Source organism: Zosterops lateralis (assembly GCF_965231275.1).
Source record: "Zosterops lateralis genome assembly, chromosome: 29".
NCBI classification, from domain to species: domain Eukaryota; kingdom Metazoa; phylum Chordata; class Aves; order Passeriformes; family Zosteropidae; genus Zosterops; species Zosterops lateralis.
Genome location: NC_139789.1, coordinates 4575151 through 4593032, shown reverse-complemented (window position 1 = coordinate 4593032; position 17882 = coordinate 4575151). Strand labels below are relative to the sequence as shown.

Here is a 17882-nt window from a genome sequence, read left to right as displayed (position 1 = left end):
AGCTGACCAATGAGTGAAGGGTATAGCCGTGACGCCATCAGGGCGCGCGGCGAGCAGGTGGAGAAGGAGGAGGCATGGCGGAGTTCCGGGCGCTCGGGCTGGCGCCCTGGCTGGCGGAGCAGGCCAGGCAGGTGGGGCTGCTGCGGCCCACGCCCGTGCAGGCCGCCTGCATCCCGGCCGTGCTGCAGGGTGAGAGCCGTGGGGCGCGGCCGCACGCGGGAAAGGCCGGTCATGGGCCCCGTCCCATCCCCGGGAATTCCGATCACGGGCCCCGTCCCATCCCCGGGAAGAGCCTCTGACGATCCCCGTCCCATCCCTGGGAATTCCTTTCAGGGGCCCCGTTCCATCCCCAGGATTGCCCCTCGGTCCCCGTCCCATCCCCGGGAAGAGCCGCTCCCTTTCCCGGTCCCATTCCCCTTTTCCTGGTCTCATTCCCCTTTCTCCCCTTCCCGTGGCCCTTTCCGGGTCCCATTCCGGTTTCCCCAGTCCATTTTCCCCTGTCCCGTTCCCCCCTTCCCTTGTCCCGTTCTCCCTTTCCCTTGTCCCGTTCCCCCTTTCCCTGTCCCGTTCCCCCTTTCCCTGTCCCGTTCCCCCTTTCCCTGTCCCGTTCCCCCTTTCCCTTGTCCCGTTCCCCCTTTCCCTTGTCCCGTTCCCCCTTTCCCTGTCCCGTTCCCCCTTTCCCTGTCCCGTTCCCCCTTTCCCTGTCCCGTTCCCCCTTTCCCTGTCCCGTTCCCCCTTTCCCTGTCCCGTTCCCCCTTTCCCTGTCCCGTTCCCCCTTTCCCTGTCCCGTTCCCCCTTTCCCTGTCCCGTTTCCCCTTTCCCTGTCCCGTTCCCCCTTCCCTTTTTCCTGGTCTTGTGCCCCTTTCTCCGGTCCCATTCCCCTTTCTCCCCTTTCCTGTTCCCCTTTCCTGGTCCCATTCCTGTTTCCCCGGCCCATTTTTCCCTTCCCATGCCCCTTTTCCCCCTTCCCGTTCCCCATTCCCCTGTCCCCATGTCCCTTTCGCCCAGCCCTGACCCCTCTGTGTTCCCCCCCAGGCCGGGACTGTCTGGGCTGTGCCAAGACGGGCAGTGGGAAGACGGCGGCCTTTGTGCTGCCCGTGCTGCAGGTGCTCTCTGAGGATCCCTACGGCATCTTCTGCCTCGTCCTCACCCCCACCAGGTACTGGGGGGGTCTGGGAGGGCTTGGGGAGGGTCCTGGAGAGCTCTGGGAGGGCTCAGGGAGAGCCTTGGGAGGGTCCTGGGTGAGGGAGAGAGCCCAGGGAGGGCTCCGGGTGAGGCTGAGCTGTCCCTCCCTGCAGGGAGAACCCCTGAAGGTTCTGAGAGAGCCCCAAGAGGCTCCTGGGCATGGCTGAGTTGTCCATCCCTGCAGGGAGCTGGTGGGGAGAGCCCTAGGAGAGTCCTGGGAAAGCTCAAGGAGGTTCCTGGAGAGCCCCTGAAAGTCCTGGGAGAGCCCTGGGAGCTCCAGGCAGGGCTGAGCCGTCCCTCCCTGCAGGGAGCTGGCTGGGGGAGTCCCGGGAAGCCTGGGGAGGGCTCTGGGGAGACACTGGAGGTTCCTGGAGAGCCCTGGGCAGGACTGAGCCATCCCTCCCTGCAGGGAACTGGCGGGGAGAGCTCTGGGAGGTTCCTAGAGGTTCCTGGAGGGGTCCAGGAGTCTCCAGGCAGGGCTGAGCCATGTGTCCCTGTCCCCACAGGGAACTGGCTCCGGGAGAGCCCTGGGGGGTTCCTGGAGGTTCCAGGAGTCTCCAGGCAGGGCTGCGCCATCCCTCCTGTCCCCACAGGGAACTGGCCCCGGGAGGCTCCAGGAGAGCCCAGGGAGAGCCACTGGAGGTTCCTGGAGGGTTCCAGGGGTCTCCAGACAGGGCTGAGCCATCCCTCCTGTCCCCACTGGCTCCAGGAGAGCCCAGGGAGAGCCACTGGAGGTTCCTGGAGGGCTCCAGGAGTCTCCAGGCAGGGCTGAGCCATCCCTCCTGTCCCCACAGGGAACTGGCGTACCAGATCGCGGAGCAGTTCCGGGTGCTGGGCAAACCCCTGGGGCTGAAGGACTGTGTGGTGGTGGGCGGCCTGGGTGAGTCCCCAGTGCTGCTTTTCCCTTTGCTGGGGCTGGGTTGGGAGTTCCCTGAGCTGGGAGGGACCCTGGGGGTCACTGGGCCCTGCACAGACACCCCAAAATCCCACCCTGGCCCTGCTGGAACCTTGGGGCTGGGGTTGTTCCCTGGCCCGTTCCTGAGCTTTTCCTTCCCCTATTTCCTGGCATTCCCAACCTTTTCCCTATCCCATTCCTTGACATTTCTCCCTTTTCCCATTCTCTGGCATTCCCAAACTTTTCCTTGGCATTACCCAGCCTTTCCCTGCTCCATTCTCTGACATTCCTGAGCCTTTCCCTGCCCCATTCCTGAGCCTTTCCCTGGCATTCCCCAGCTTTTTCCTGGCATTCCCCAGCCTTTCCCTGCCCCATTCCTGAGCCTTTCCCTTCCCCATTCCTTGACATCCCCTGGCATTTCCCTGCCCCATCCCCTGCCCCATCCCCTGGTATTCCTGCCCCATTCCTTGCCCCATTCCCCAGCTTTCCCCTGCCCCATTCCTTGACATTCCTGAGCTTTTCCCTGTCCCATTCCTGAGCCATTCCCTGACATTCCCCAGCTTTTTCCTGGCATTCCCCAGCCTTTCCCTTCCCCATTCCTTGACATTCCTGAGCTTTTCCCTGCCCCATTCCTGAGCTTTTCCCTGCCCCATTCCTGAGCTTTTCCCTGCCCCATTCCTGAGCTTTTCCCTGCCCCATTCCTGAGCTTTTCCCTGGCATTCCCTGCCCCATTCCCTGTCATTCCTGAGCCTTTCCCTGGCCTGTCCCTGCAGACATGGTGGCCCAGGCCCTGGAGCTGGCCCGCAAGCCCCACGTGGTGATCGCCACCCCCGGGCGCCTCGCCGACCACCTGCGCAGCTCCAGCACCTTCAGCCTCAGGAAAATCAAATTCCTGGTGAGCCTCATTCCTTCCCTGGGTAAATCCCCATTCCCTGGGAAAACTCCATTTATTCTCTGGTTAAATCCCTATTCCTTCCCTAGTTAAAGCCTCATTTCCCTGGGAAAACTCCATTTATTCCCTGGTTAAAGCCCCATTTACTCCCTGGTCAAAGCCCCATTCCTGGTGAAAGCCCCATTCCTTCCCTGGGTAAAGCCTAATTTCCCTGGGAAAACCTTGTTCCCTCCCTGGTTAAAGCCCCATTTATTCCCTGGGAAATCCCCATTTATTCCCTGGTTAAAGCCTCATTTATTCCGTAGGAAAGCCCCATTTATTCCCTGGGAAAGCCTTATTCCTGGTTAAAGCCCCATTCCCTGGGTAAAGCCTTTTTTTTCTTCCCTGGTTAAAGCCCTATTTGTTCCCTGGGAAAACTCCATTTATTCCCTGGTTAAAGCCCCATTCCTTCCCTGGGAAAGCCTAATTTCCCTGGGAAAACCTTGTTCCCTCCCTGGTTAAAGCCCCATTTATTTCCTGGGAAATCCCCATTTATTCCCTGGTTAAAGCCTCATTTATTCCGTAGGAAAGCCCCATTTATTCTCTGGGAAGGCCTTATTCCTGGTTAAAGCCCCATTCCCTGGGTAAAGCCATTTTTCTTCCCTGGTTAAAGCCCCATTTATTCCCTGGGTAAAGCCCTATTTATTCCCTGGGAAAACTCCATTTATTCTGTGGTTAAAGCCTCATTTATTCCGTAGGAAAGCCCCATTTATTCCCTGGGAAGGCCTTATTCCTGGTTAAAGCCCCATTCCCTGGGTAAAGCCATTTTTCTTCCCTGGTTAAAGCCCCATTTATTCCCTGGGAAAACTCCATTTATTCACTGGTTAAAGCTTGTTCCTTCCCTGGTTAAACCCCATTTATTCCCAGGGAAAGCCTCATTCCCTGGGAAAACTCCATTTTTTCCCTGGTTAAAGCCTCATTCCTTCCTTGGTTAAAGTTCCATTTCTTCTAGAAGATGTGGTTTTATTGCAAGGGTGGTGGGTAAAAAGGGCTTTGCCTTCAGCCACCAGCCTGGGCTGGAGGGAAACCCTAAAAAAAGAGAGGAAGAGAGAGAAGATATGAGGTGAGGGAGGTAAAAAAGCTAAGAGGGGTAAGAGAGACTGACAGAGCCCTGACACCTCCACAGGGAAGGGTTTGGTACCAGGATGAACCTCACCGACCCCTCTGAGTTCTTGTCTTGCTTGAAGGAGTGAAGCAACGACAGCAGGAAAAAAAGAGGAGGCTGTTCTGGGTTAACTGCTGGCTTTATTCATCATTTATTTATTGATCTGCCCCAGCAGAAGCAGCAGGGAAAAAAAAATCTCTTTGAACCCTCAAATGCAGCACCTTTTATTGTGGGGAGGAACTCAGGGATGGGTCTAACTGGGGACAAATCAGGGGCAAAAAGCTCTCTGGATAAATGACACACATAGTAACAAATTAATAACTCAAGTGGGGAGACAGCTGAAGTCTTGTCCCATCACTTGGGGTTTTTCATGGAAATTTCCAGATTTTTGGGAGAGACCCCAAAGTGACAGACAAGGCCCAGGGGCTGGATAACTTATTTTTGACACATAACTGGGGTTGGGATTGTTGGGAAAGACGGTACAGGAAGGACTTATGAATATGACTGCATGGCAAGAAATAGTGTAGATGTAAAACCTGAGTGAAATAGGAATGAAAGGCAGTTTGGAGATGTGAGCATGGCAGGCAGGAAGACGGGGATGAGCTGAAGACAGGAAAACAAAAACCAAAAATGTTGCCTTTCCACCTTGGCAAAGACATCCGGGAACAAGGGCATAAGAAAGGAGTCTATAGAGTTTAGAATATAAAATGACATGGTGATGTAGCAGTTCTCACAGGCTGCAGGCAAAGTTTGTAGGTTTTGTATCTCACGCCGGTTGGTCAATGTGAATTAGAATATTCAACAGAAAAAAGGATATATTGGATTGTAACAAGAGGATCGCCCTCTTCTCCGCTCTTGTCCTCTCCTCCCCACTCCTGTCCTCTGTTCTCCACTCTCCTCCACTCTCCTCCACTCTCCTCCACTCTCCTCCACTCTCCTCCACTCTCCTCCACTCTCCTCCACTCTCCTCCACTCTCCTCCACTCTCCTCCCCTCTCCTCCCCTCTCCTCCACTCTCCTCCCCTCTTCTCCCCTCTCTTGTCCTGGCTCTCCTCCCTTTTGCCCTCACCTCTCTCCTCTGGCCCTCTCACCCTCTTCCCTCACCTCTCTTGGCCCATCCCCTCTCCTCTCTCTCACCTCTCTTGCTCCTGTTTGCTCCCCACGTTTTTCCCTTGCTCCTGCCCCGTTTTTCCCCCTGAGCTCTCTTCTCTCTCTCTCTCCCCATTCTCTCTTTAGGGCTTTGCTCCAGCCCAGGCTGGTGGCTGAAGGCAAAGCCCTCTTTACCCACCACCCTTGGAATAATAAACCCCCGTGTTTCTAGAACATCTCAGCTCTGCAGAGCTCCTTGTCCCCGCCATCCACAGAAAAAATTCCAACAGGGATGAAACCAATGCGGGTGGAACATGGGTGAGACATGGGGGCAAACCATTATAACTTATAAAAATTGAACTTAACACAAGGAACAAATACAAACATCAAACTGATAAAACCAAACCCACACCACTGCACATGTGGACAGACTCTTCCACTGAGTCTCTGTGTGTTTTTTTCCCCAGGTTCTGGACGAGGCAGACCGGCTGCTGGAGCAGGGCTGTGCTGATTTCACTGCAGACCTGGAGCTGATCCTGGAGGCTGTTCCCGCTCGCCGCCAGACTCTGCTCTTCAGTGCCACCCTGACGGCCACCCTGAGCCAGCTCAGGGGCCTGGCTGCCAACAGCCCCTTCTTCTGGGAGGCTGAGTCGCAGTGAGTGTTCAGAATTAGGGGGTTTTTGTGGGGTTTTGTGGGGTTTTTCAGGTTTTTTTGTGGTGTTGGTGTTGTTGGGGTGTTGGAGGGGTGAGAGCGTGGAGGGGGTGGAGGGGCAAGAGGGGTTGAGGGAGGTGGGAAAGGGTTGGGGAATAACTGGAATGGGGATGGGGAATTCCTGGGAAGGGGATAGAGAATTCCTGAGGGAGCAGGTTTTTCCCCCCTTGTTTTTTCCTCTGGTTATTCCCTGTTTTGTTTTATTTTTTTCCATGGTTTGTTTTTTCCCTGTTTTTTTTGTTTTGTTTTGTTTTGGTTTTTTTTCCCCCAGTTTTTTTTTTTTCCCCCAGTTTTTTTTTTTCCTGTTTTTTTTTTTTCCCTTTTTTTTTTTTTCATGTTTATTTTTTTTTTTCCTGTTTTTTTTTTTTCCTGTATTATTTTTTCCCCTGATTTCCCCTGTGTTTTCCCCAGGGTGAGGACAGTGGAGCAGCTGGAGCAGAGGTACCTGTTGGTGCCTGAGGCTCTCAAGGACGCCTACCTGGTGCACCTGGTGCAGAACTTCCAGGACCAGCACCAGGACTGGGCCATCATCATCTTCACCAAGACCTGCAAGTCAGTCTGGGTTTTTATGTGGTTTTTTTTTTTTTTTTTTTTTTTTTAAATTATTATTTATTTATTTATTTTATTTTTTTAAATATATATTTTTAATTTATTTTTTTTTTCTTTCTCTATTTTTTTCTCTGTTTTTTTTTTCTCTGTTTTTTTTTCCTCTTTTTTATCTTTTTTTTCTTTTCTTTTTTTTTTCCTCTGGTTTTTTTTTTTTCTCTGTGTTTTTTCCCTGTTTTTTTCCTTGTTTCCTGGGCTTTTTTCCCCTGTTTTTTTTCCCCCAGCACTCAGCCCTGGCCCATTTTTTCCATCCCTAGGATTGTCCCCAACAATACTGAAATATGTTGGAAAAGTGGGATAATCCCTGCTTTTCCCAGTTTTTCCACTCATGGAATTGTCTCAAACCATGCTGGAACATCATGGGATAGTGGAATAATCCCTGCCTTTCCCTGTTTTCCATCTCTGGAATTATCCCAAATCATGCTGGAACCCCCTGGAAAAGTGAGACAATCCCTGCCTCTCCCACTTTTCCCACCCCTGGAATTATCCCAGGCCATGTTGGAGCACCCTGGAAAAGTGGGATAGGGGGATAATCCCTGCTTTTCCCAGTTTTTCCACTCCTGGAATTATCCCAAACCATGCTGGAACACCCCTGGAATTGTCCCCAGCAATGCTGGAACCCCCTGGAAAAGTGGGATTGTCCTTGCCTTTCCCTGTTTTTCCATCCCTGGAATTATCCCAGGCCACGCTGGAAGCCCCTGGAAAAGTGAGACAGTCTCTGCCTTTCCCAGTTTTCTCATCCCTGGAATTGTCTCAGTTTTTCCATCCCTGGATTTGTCCCCAACAACGCTGGAATATGTTGGAAAAGTGGGATAGTCACCGCCTTTCCCAGTTTTCCTGCCTGTGGAATTATCTCTAACCATGCTGGAAAATCCTGGGATAGTGGGACAGTCCCTGCTTTTCCCAGTTTTTTCACCCCTGGAATTATCCCCAACTGGAACACCCTGGAAAAGTGGGATAGTTCTTCCCTATCCCTGTTTTTCTGTTCCCTGGAATTATCCCAAACCATGCTGGAGCATCCTGGAAAAGTTCCTGCCTTTCCCACTTTTCCTACCCCTGGAATTGTCTCAAACCGTGCTGGAACTCCCTGGAAAAATGGGATAATTAGTGCCTTTTCCAGTTTTTTCACCCCTGGAATTATCCCCAAACTGGAACACCTGGGGATAGTGGGATAGTTCCTCCCTATCCCTGTTTTTCTATCCCTGGAATTATCCCAGGCCATGCTGGAACCTCCTGGAAAAATGGGATTGTCCCTTCTTTTCCCAGTTTTTCCATCCCTGGAATTATCCCCAGACTGGAACACCCTGGAAAAGTGGGATAATTCCTCCCTGTCCCATTTTTCCACCCCTGGAATTATCCCAAACCAAGCTGGAACCCCCTGGAAAAGCGTGACTCTGTCCTGATCCATCCCCTCCATGAATCCTGAGGATTTTCCTGATTATTTTTATTTTTTTCCCCTCCTCCCAAGGGACTGCCAGGTGCTGAACATGATGCTGAGGAAATTCAGCTTCCCTTCCGTGGCTCTGCACTCCATGATGAAACAGGTCAGGGGCTTGGGAAAGGTTCAGGGATGGATTTCAGGAAGAAGGTTCAGGGATTTGGGATGGATTTCAGGGAAGAATTCAGGGATTTGGGATGGATTTCAGGGAAGAATTCAGGGATTTGGGATGGATTTCTGGGATCTGGGATGGAGCTCAGGGAAAAAGGTTCAGGGATTTGAGATGGAGATCAGGGAAGAGGTTCAAGGATTTGGGATGGATTTCAGGGAAAGGTTCAGGGATTTATTTGGGGTGGGGATCAGGGAAAGGTTCAGGGATTTGGGATGGAGTTCAAGGATTTGGGGTGGAGATCAGGGAAAGGTTCAGGGATTTGGGGTGGGGATCAGGGAAAGGTTCAGGGATTTGGGATGGATTTCAGGGAAAGAGGTTCAGGGATTTGGGATGGGGATCAGGGAAAGGTTCAGGGGATCTGGGATGGATTTTGGGGAAGGATTTAGGGATCAAGGATGAGGCTCAGGGATTTGGGATGGAGTTTAGGAATTTGGGATGGATTTCAGGGATCAAGGATGGAGGTCAGAAAAGGGTTCAGGGATTTGGGATGGATTTCAAGGAAGGGATCATGGATTTGGGGTTCAGGGATCAGGGATGCATTTCAGGGAAAGGTTCAGGAGTTTGGGATGGGGATCAGGGAAAGGTTCAGGGATCAGGGATGGATTTCAGGGATTTGGGATGGATTTCAGGGAAAGGTTTGGGGATTTGGGATGGGGATCAGGGAAAAGGTTCAGGGGTTTGGGGTGGGGATCAGGGAAAGGTTCAAGGATTTGGGATGAATTTCAGGGAAAGATTCAGGGATCAGGGATGGGGTTCAGAGATTTCAGATGGATTTCAGGGATTTGGGATGGAGCTCAGGGAAGGGTTCAGGGATTTGGGATGGGGTCAGGGAAAAAGGTTCAGGGGTTTGGTATGGAGATAAGGAAAAGGTTCAGGGATTTGGGATGGGGATCAAGGAAAAAGGTTCAGGGATTTGGGATGGAGATCAGGGAAAAGGTTCAGGGATTTGAGATGGAGATCAGGGAAAGGTTTGGGGATCTGGGATGGATTTCAGGGAAAGGTTCAGGGATTTATTTGGGGTGGGGATAAGGAAAAGGTTCAGGGATTTGGGATGGAGCTCAGGGAAAGGTTCAGGGATTTGGGATGGAGATTAAGGAAAGGTTCAGGGATTTGGGATGGAGATTAAGGAAAGGTTCAGGGATTTAGGATGGATTTCAGGGATCAGGGATGGATTTCAGGGATTTGGGATGGGGATCAGGGAAAGGTTCAGGGATTTAGGGTGGAGATCAGGGAAGAGTTCAGGGGATCAGGGATGGATTTCAGGGATTTGGGATGGGGATCAGAGAAAAGGTTCAGGGATTTGGGATGAAGATCAGGGATTTGGGATGGATTTCAGGGAAAGGTTGAGGGATTTATTTGGGGTGGGGATCAGGGAAAGATTCAGGGATTTGGGATGGGGATTTGGGAAAAAGTTCAGGGATTGGGATGGATTTCAAGGAAAAGGTTCAGGGATTTGGGATGGAGCTGGGGTAGGGGTTTGGGGTGGGGATCAGGGAAAGGTTCAGGGATTTGGGATGGCTTTCAGGGATCAGGGCTGGATTTCAGGAATCTTCTCCCCCATCTGGATCCCCCTCCCCTCACCCTGAATTTCCCCCACAGAAGCAGAGATTTGCAGCTCTGGCCAAGTTCAAATCCAGCATCTTCAAGATCCTCATTGCCACCGACGTGGCCGCGAGGTGGGACCAGGGCTGGGCCTCAAAAACCCCAAATTCCCCCAAAGCTGGGGGTAAACTCCTGCAGAATTGGGGAATTGTTGAGTTTTGTGGGGGAGGAATTCGGGAATTGTTGAATTTTTTAGGGAATTGTTGAATTCTGTAAAAGAAGAATTAGGGAATTGTTGAATTTTTTTTGGAATTGTTGATTTTTTTTGGGAATTGTTGAATTTTTTTAGGGAATTGTTGAATTTTTTTGGGAATTGTTGAATTTTTTAGGGAATTGTTGAATTTTTTAGGGAATTGTTGAATTCTGTAAAGGAGGAATTAGGGAATTGTTGAATTTTTTGGGAATTGTTGAATTTTTAGGGAATTGTTGAATTTTTTTAGGGAATTGTTGAATTTTTTAGGGAATTGTTGAATTTTTTTAGGGAATTGTTGAATTTTTTTGGGAATTGTTGAATTTTTTTGGGAATTGTTGATTTTTTTAGGGAATTGTTGATTTTTTTAGGGAATTGTTGAATTCTGTAAAGGAGGAATTAGGGAATTGTTGAATTTTTTAGGGAATTGTTGAATTTTTTAGGGAATTATTGAATTAACCACAATTGGGTGATAAAAAATTGTGGTTTTATATTTTTTTTCCCCCTGAATTCAGAGGTTTGGACATCCCAGCAGTGCAGCTGGTCATCAACCACAACACCCCAGGGCTGCCCAAAATCTACATCCACAGAGTGGGGAGGACAGCACGGGCAGGTCAGAGTCCCCAAAATTCCTGGATCCAAAAAATTCTGTCTCCCAAAAATCCCTGTCCGTAAAAAATCCTGTCCCCAAAATCCCGTCCTCCCAAAAAAAACAGCCCCCAAAAAACAGCCCCCAAAAAACAGCCCCCCAAAAAAAATCCCCCCAAAAAAAATCCCCCCAAAAAAACTCCCCCCAAATAAACCCCCCAAAAAACCACAAAAAAAACCAACCAGAAAAAAATCTGTCCCCCAAAAAATTGTCCCCCCCCCAAAAAAAAACAAAACAAAAAAAAATCCTGTCCCTAAAAATCTGTGCCCCCAAAACAACCCCCCCAAAAAACCCCCCAAAAAAACCAAAAAAATTGTCTCCCAAAAAAATTGTCCCCCCAAAAAAACCTCAAAAAACCCAAAACAAACAAAAAAATCTGTCCCCAAAAAATTGTCCCCCTAAAAAAAAACCCCAAACCCTCCCAAAACCCCCCCCCAAAAAAAACAACAAAAAAAATCCTGTCCCCAAAAATCCTGTCCTCATAAAAGTATCCCCAAAAAATTATTCCCCCCCCCAAAAAAAAACCCAAAAAAACCCAAAACCAAAAAATCTGTGCCCCAAAAAATCCTGTCCCCCTCCCAAAAAAGCCCCCCCCAAAAAAAAGTCTCCCAAAAAAATTGTCCCCCCCAAAAAAACCCCAAAGCAAAACAACAAAAAAATTGTCTCCCAAAAATCCTGTCCCAAAAAAAAAATCTGTCCCCAAAAAATTGTCCCCAAAAACCTGTCCTCCCAAAAAAAAAAAAAAAAAAAAAAACCACAAAAAAACCCAAAAAACCCAGAAAAAAAAAAAAACCAACAAAAAAATTGTCTCCCCCAAAAAATTGTCCCCAAAGTCTGTCCCCCAAAAATTCTGCCCCAAAAACTGTCCCCAGACCACCTTGATCCCTTTGGAAGGCTGAGCTGGGACAGACTGGGAAGGGCTGGAGAATAAAATAAATGTTTATTTAAAGGACTTTGAGGTACAGGTTGGGACAAGGAGTTTGGTGTGGGGCTGGAGCTGAGCTGGGCACAAAATGGGCAAAAAATGGTCACAGAATGGACCCAAAAATGGACCCAAAAATGGACCCAAAAATGGTCATAGAATGGGCACAAAATGGACCCTAAATGGTCATAGAATGGACCCAAAAATGGTCACAAAATGCTCACAAAAGGGACAAAAAATGGACCCAAAATGGGGACAAAGTGGGCACAAAATGGACCCAAATAGGCACAAAATGGTCACAGGATGGTCATAGAATGGTCCCAAAATGGACCTAAATGGTCAAAAAAATGGGCCCAAAATGGGCACAAAAGGGACAAAAAATGGACCCAAAGAGGATCCAAAATGGTCACAAAATTCTCACAAAAGGGACAAAACATGGACCCAAAATGGTCACAAAATGAACTACAAGTCATGAGGTCTCAGACTTTTATAATTTTTGGTCCATTTGCAGGTCGGGGTTGAATTGCCCCGTCCCAGCTTTGGGCTCTGAGGTCCCATCCTTGTCCCTCCCTCCAGCCCAGCCTTGTTTGTGCTCGTGGGGCTGAGAGTTGTCCTGGGGCTGCAGCAGGAAAAGGGTTTGTTTTGTGTCCCTGCTCAGGGCAGAGCTGAGTGACCCTGACTGTGAGCTCAGGGCTGCCCCAGGGCACCACAAAACACCAAATACATCAAATTAAAACATAAAACATCATCCCAGGGAGGAGCTGGGACCAGGAGGAGTCCCAGGATCATCCTCAGATCCTCTGGGGTGGGTGAGGATGGATAAAAAACACTCAGGAGGTTTTTTAATGGGATAATTTTTTCAGGAAAAAGCTCTCTGAGCTCTCCAGTGTGGCTCACAGGGTGGGGATGGGCTGGATTCATCCCTCTCTGACTGCCAGGGTCCCAAATTTTGTTTTTTTTTTCTCATTTCAGGGAGGAAGGGCTTGTCCATCACATTGGTGACACAGTATGACATTCACCTTGTGCACGCCATCGAGGAGGAGATCAGTGAGTGGGGCTTTGTTCCTTTTTTCCCTTTTTTTTTCCCTTTTTCCCTTTTTTTTTCCCTTTTTCCCTTTTTTTTTTCCTTTTTCCCCTTTTTTTTTCCTTTTTCCTTCCCCATGTTTTCCCTTCCCTGTTTTTTTCCTCTCCTTTTTTCCCCCTTTTTTTTATATTCCTGCTGCTTTTTTAGTGGAGCAGGAATTGTCTGGAGCTCCTCTTTATCTCTTTATTAAAGCAGAAATATTTCTGCTCCTTCAGAAAGCCCAGGCTGAGATTCCCCGTTCCCCTGTCCAGGTTCACATTCCTCATTCCTCTCCCAGCTTCAAAATCCCCATTCCCCTGTCCAGGTTTAGATTCTCCATTTTCATTTTCAGGCTGACATTCCCCACTCCACTTTCCAGGGTCACATTTTCCTCTCCAGGTTCACATTCCCCATTCCAGGCTCAAGTTCCCCTCTCCAGGTTCAGATTCCCATTCCCTTCTCCAAGTTCAGGTTCCCCATTCCAGAGTCACATTCCCCATTTTCCTCTCCAGAGTCACATTCCCTTTTCTAGGTTCACATTCCCCATTTTCCTTTCCAGGTTGAGATTCCCCATTCCCTTCTCCAGGTTCAGGTTCCCCATTCCAGGTTTAAATTCCCCATTTTCCTTTCCAGGTTCAGATTCCCATTCCAGGTTGAGATTCCCCATTCCCCTTTCCAGGTTCAGATTCCCATTCCAGGTTCACATTCCCCATTCCCCATTCCAGGTTCCCCATTCCTCTCTCCAGCTTCAAATTCCCCATTTCACAATCCAGGTCAGATTCTCCTCTCCAGGTTCACATTCCCCATTTTCCTTTCCAGGTTCAGATTCCCCATTCCAGGTTCAAATTCCCCATTCCCTTCTCCAGGTTCAGGTTCCTGTCTCCAGGTCAGATTCCCCATTTTCCTCTCCAGGTCCAGGTTCCCTATTCCCTTCTCCAGGTTCAGATTCCCATTCCAGGTTCAGATTCCCCATTCCCCTCTCCAGATCCCCCATTCCTTATTCCCCTCTCCAGGCTCAGGTTTCCTCCTTCCTTTCCCTTATTTTTTTTTTCCCTTATTTTTTTTTCCCCTTAATTTTTTTCCCCTTATTTTTTTTCCCCTTATTTTTTTCCCCTTATTTTTTTTCCCTTATTTTTTTTTCCCTTATTTATTTTTTTCCCCTTATTTTTTTCCCCTTATTTTTTTTCCCCTTATTATTTTTTTTCCCCTTATTATTTTTTTTCCCCTTATTATTTTTTTTCCCCTTATTATTTTTTTTCCCCTTATTATTTTTTTTCCCCTTATTATTTTTTTTCCCCTTATTATTTTTTTTCCCCTTATTTATTTTTCCCCCTCCAGCTTCAGGTTCCCCATTCCAGGCTCCCATTCCCCTCTCCACATTCACATTCCCCATTATTTCTTTGGGGTAAAAACAGCCCAAACAATGCCTTATTTTCTTCTGCAGGAATTTCAGTCAGAGAGGGGAGGATTCAATCCCCTCATCCTGCAACAATCTAACATTTCACAGCACCCCACAAACCAACCCCACTGACAATTCCAGCCACTGCCTTGGGATTTTTTTCCTCTCAGTATTTGGATTTTGTGATTTTTTTTTCCCCAATGTTTTACCCTCCTTTCAGAGCTGAAGCTGCAGGAATTCTCCGTGGAGGAGCAGCTGGTGCTGGACATCCTGACCCAAGTGAATGTCACCAGGAGGGAGTGTGAGATTGTGAGTATTCCCTGGAAAACCCTGGAAAAAATTCCTTGGATTTCTGAGGGATATTTGTGTCTTTTTTTTTTTTTTTTTTTTTTTTTTTTTCTTTTTCTGGTTTTTTTTCCACGTTTTTTCCTTATTTTTTTGTGCTGTTTTGTTTGTGGGTTTGTTCTTCCCTTTCCTCACTGACTCTGCTGTTTTTTCCCCCTTTTGGCAGGAGCTGGAAGGGATGGATTTTGATGAGAAGAAGGAAATCAATAAAAGGAAACAGATGATTCTGGAAGGGAAGGTGAGAGAGCTGCTGCTGCTGCTTTGTGAATGGTCAGAGATGGAAAAATGGGGGAAAGGAAAAGGGAAAAGGAAGGAAAGTCTCTCTTTGCTGGGCTCACTCCCCTTGTGGTGGAGAAGGTTTATTTAAAATAATCCTAAAATAAATATTAAATATTATTATATTAAAATATTAAATATTATTACGGTAAAAGAGTTAAATATTATATAAAGTATAAAAAAATATTAAATAATAGGGTGTTAAAAATGCTCTGGAGGAAGTGGGGAAGGGGCTGAATTTTGGAGGCTCCTCAGTCGTGGGTACCTGGGAAAGGCCAAGGGCTTGTCCTGGGATTGTCCCAGTGTCCTGTCCCCTGTGTCCCTGGGCCTGTCCCCAGTGCCCTGGGTGTGTCCCCAGTGTCCTGTCCCCTGTGTCCCTGGGCTTGTCCCCAGTGCCCTGGGTGTGTCCCCAGTGTCCTGTCCCCTGTGTCCTGGGTTTGTCCCCATTGTCCTGGGTCTGTCCCCAATATCTTGAGTTTGTCCCCAGTGCCCTCTCCCTATTGTCCTGGGTGTGTCCCCAGTGTCCCTGTGCCAAATATCCTGTCCCCAGTGTCCCCACTGTCCTGTCCCCTGTGTCCCTATCTCCAGTGTCCCCAATATCCTGTCCCCAGTGTCCCCAATATCCTGTCCCCAGTGTCCCCACTGTCCTGTCCCCTGTGTCCCTGGCCATGTCTCCAATGTCCTGGGTCTGTCCCCAGTGTCCTGTCCCCACTGTCCCTGGGCCTGTCCCCAGTGCCCTGGGTGTGTCCCCAATGTCCTGTTCCCATCCCCAGTGTTCTCAGTGTCCCCAGTGTCCCTGTCCCCCCTGTCCCCAATATCCTGTGCCCTGGCTGTGTCCCCAATGTCCCTGTCCCCAATATCCTTTCCCCAGTGTCCACAGTGTCCCTGTCTGCAGTGTCCCTGTTCCCTGGCCATGGCTGTGTCCCCGATGTCCCTGTCCCCAGTGTCCCCAGTGTCCCCAGTGTCCCCTGTCCCCTGGCCATGTCCCCAGTGTCCCCTGTGTCCCCTGTGTCCCTGTCCCCCATGTCCTGTCCCTAGTGTCCCGGCAGTGTCCCAGCTGTGTCCCCAGTGTCCCTTGGCCATGTCCCCAGTGTCCCCTGTGCCCTGTCCCCTGTGTCCCCTGGCTGTGTCCCCAGTGTCCCCCATTTCCCTGTCCCCAATATCCTGTCCCCAGTGTCCTCAGTGTCCCTGTTCCCTGGCAGTGTCCCCAGTGTCCATGTCCCCAGTGTCCTGTGTCCTGTCCCCCATGTCCCTGTTCCCTGGCCATGGCTGTGTCCCCAGTGTCCGTGTCCCCAATGTCTTCTCCCCGGTGTCTGTGTCCCCTGGCCATGTCCCCAGTGTCCCTGTCCCCTGGCAGTGTCCCAGTGTCCCCAGTGTCCCTGTCCCCAGGCTGTGTCCCCTGTCCCCAGTCCCCTGGCAGTGTCCCCAGGCAGTGTCCCCTGTCCCCGCAGGACCCGGACCTGGAGGCTCGCAGGAAGGCAGAGCTGGCCAAGATCAGGAGGAAGAACAAGGAGTGCAAGGAGAAGGTGCAGCAGAACCTGCAGAGGAGGAAACAGCTGCAGCTGCAGAGGAAAATGCACAAGAGGATGGAGAGGAGGAGGAGGAAGATGGAGAAGGAGCAGGAGGAAAAGGAGCAGAAGGAGGAGGAGCAGTGACACCCCTGGATTGTCTGGATGACCCTGGAATTGCTGCTGATGTGGGAAAATCAGGATTGAGCACTTGAGTGTGGATATTCCTGACCTAAATCAGAGCTGGGAAAGGGAATGATCCCGGAATTCTGGGGTGGGTTGGGCTGGGAGGATCCCAAACTTTGTCCAGTTCCACCCAGGGGGCTCCAGCCCAGCCTTGGGCACTGCCAGGGATCCAGGGGCTGCTCTGGGAATTCCATTCCCACAGCCAGGAATTCCTGCCCAATATCTCACAAAAATTCCCTTTTTTCCAGTTCAAATCCATTCCCTGTGTCCTGGAATTCCATCCCCCATCCCAAATCCCTCTCCAGCTCTCTTGGAATCCCTTGAGGCTGAGGAAACAGCTCCAAGGTTTCCCTGGAATTTCCCTTCTCCCACCTTTCCTCGGACATTCCAGGGGTGGAGCAGCCACAGCTTCTCTGGGAATTCCAGCCCAGCCAGGAATTCCTTCCCAAAATCCCACCCAAATTCCCTTTTTTCCAGTTCACATCCATTCCCTGTGTCCTGGAATTCCATCCCTCATTCCAAATCCCTCTCCAGCTCTCCTGGAGCCACTTTAGGGACTGGAAGTGGTTCCAAGGTTTCTCTGGATCCTTCTCCCAGTTTTGGGGGCTTTTTTCCCCCCTGAGACTTCAAAAAAATTAAATTAAAATAAACCAAAGTTATAATAAAGTAAAACAATTTTGTAATAAAATATAATAAAGTAAAAATAAAAGGATTTCTCATCTTCGTTTGAAGTTTTGTTCATTAGGAAATATTAATATTTCCAGCCCAGGCAGATTAAATTTGGCTTGTGGGACATTAAAAAGATTCTCTTTAGAAACTTTCTGTATCAAAGGAGGGCTGAGAGAAGAATATTTGCAAATTCAGGGATTTGTTTCGGGTTGTTCTGGAGGTTTTTCAATCACCTGGAAATTGATTTTCACAATTCTCACAAATCTCCTTCCATCGTATATTTATTTAAAGCCAGAGAGAAAAATCTCGATTTAAAACTGGATTTCCCCTCACCCTTTTTTCCTGATTTGTTTAAAACCCCTGCAAGGATCTTTCCCTCTCACTAGAGCACCAAAAACACCAAAAAATCCCCCAAAGTGTCACCAGCTGCTCCTTTTCCACCCCAAATTCCCTCCCTGGGCTCCTTTTTCTCCTCCCAGGGGCACAAATCCCTTTCCTGCCCCACTTTTCTCCCAGCCTGGCTTTGCCCAATTACAGAAATTAATCCTCCAGCAGCTAAAAATACCCCAAATTCTGCTCCTTCACCTTCAGGTTTTTCTGTTTAAAGCAACTCATTAAAGTCTCCCCGAGCCCCCAGGGGCTGCAGCTTATCCTGCTTTTACAGGGGAGGTGAAATTATTTCTCACTGGCCGGAGGTGTCCCAGCTGTTTTCTCCTTTTTCTTCTCATTTTCTCTTTATTTTACCTCTCAAAAAAAACATTTTCCCCACTTGATTTTTTATTATTTTTCCCCACTTGATTTTTTATTATTTTTCCCCACTTTATTTTTTATTATTTTTCCCTACTTTATTTTTTTTTTCCTACAATTTTCCCTACTTTATTATTATTTTCCCCCTACAATTTTCCCCACTTTATTTTTTATCATTTTTCCCCTACAGTTTT

General features: G+C 49.0%; 1 protein-coding gene and 1 long non-coding RNA gene across 4 annotated transcripts; both read left to right on the top strand.

Annotated features, from left to right (window-relative positions):
* Positions 1–74: 74 nt before the first annotated feature.
* Positions 75–16991, top strand: DDX49 (DEAD-box helicase 49; the record flags this gene model as incomplete). Of its 3 annotated transcripts, XM_083879927.1 has the most annotated exons (13): positions 75–189; positions 1036–1159; positions 1980–2065; positions 2854–2975; positions 5672–5859; positions 6328–6468; positions 7991–8066; positions 9732–9808; positions 10440–10537; positions 12468–12542; positions 14178–14266; positions 14469–14540; positions 16030–16991. In XM_083879927.1, the coding sequence occupies 13 exons, from the start codon at positions 75–77 to the stop codon at positions 16231–16233; spliced, it is 1467 nt and encodes a 488-aa protein (XP_083736053.1). In that variant the 3' UTR covers positions 16234–16991. The 3 variants fall into 3 exon arrangements, 2 of the variants coding, with proteins under 2 accessions (XP_083736053.1, XP_083736054.1); XM_083879928.1 differs by lacking the exon at positions 6328–6468 and having other exon boundaries at positions 16030–16990; XR_014591916.1 differs by lacking the exons at positions 14178–14266; positions 14469–14540; positions 16030–16991 and adding an exon at positions 13124–13156 and having other exon boundaries at positions 12468–13023.
* Positions 13299–13911, top strand: LOC310920222. Its single transcript, XR_014591920.1, has 2 exons — positions 13299–13377; positions 13517–13911. It is a non-coding gene; the product is annotated as an uncharacterized lncRNA (long non-coding RNA).
* Positions 16992–17882: the final 891 nt, after the last annotated feature.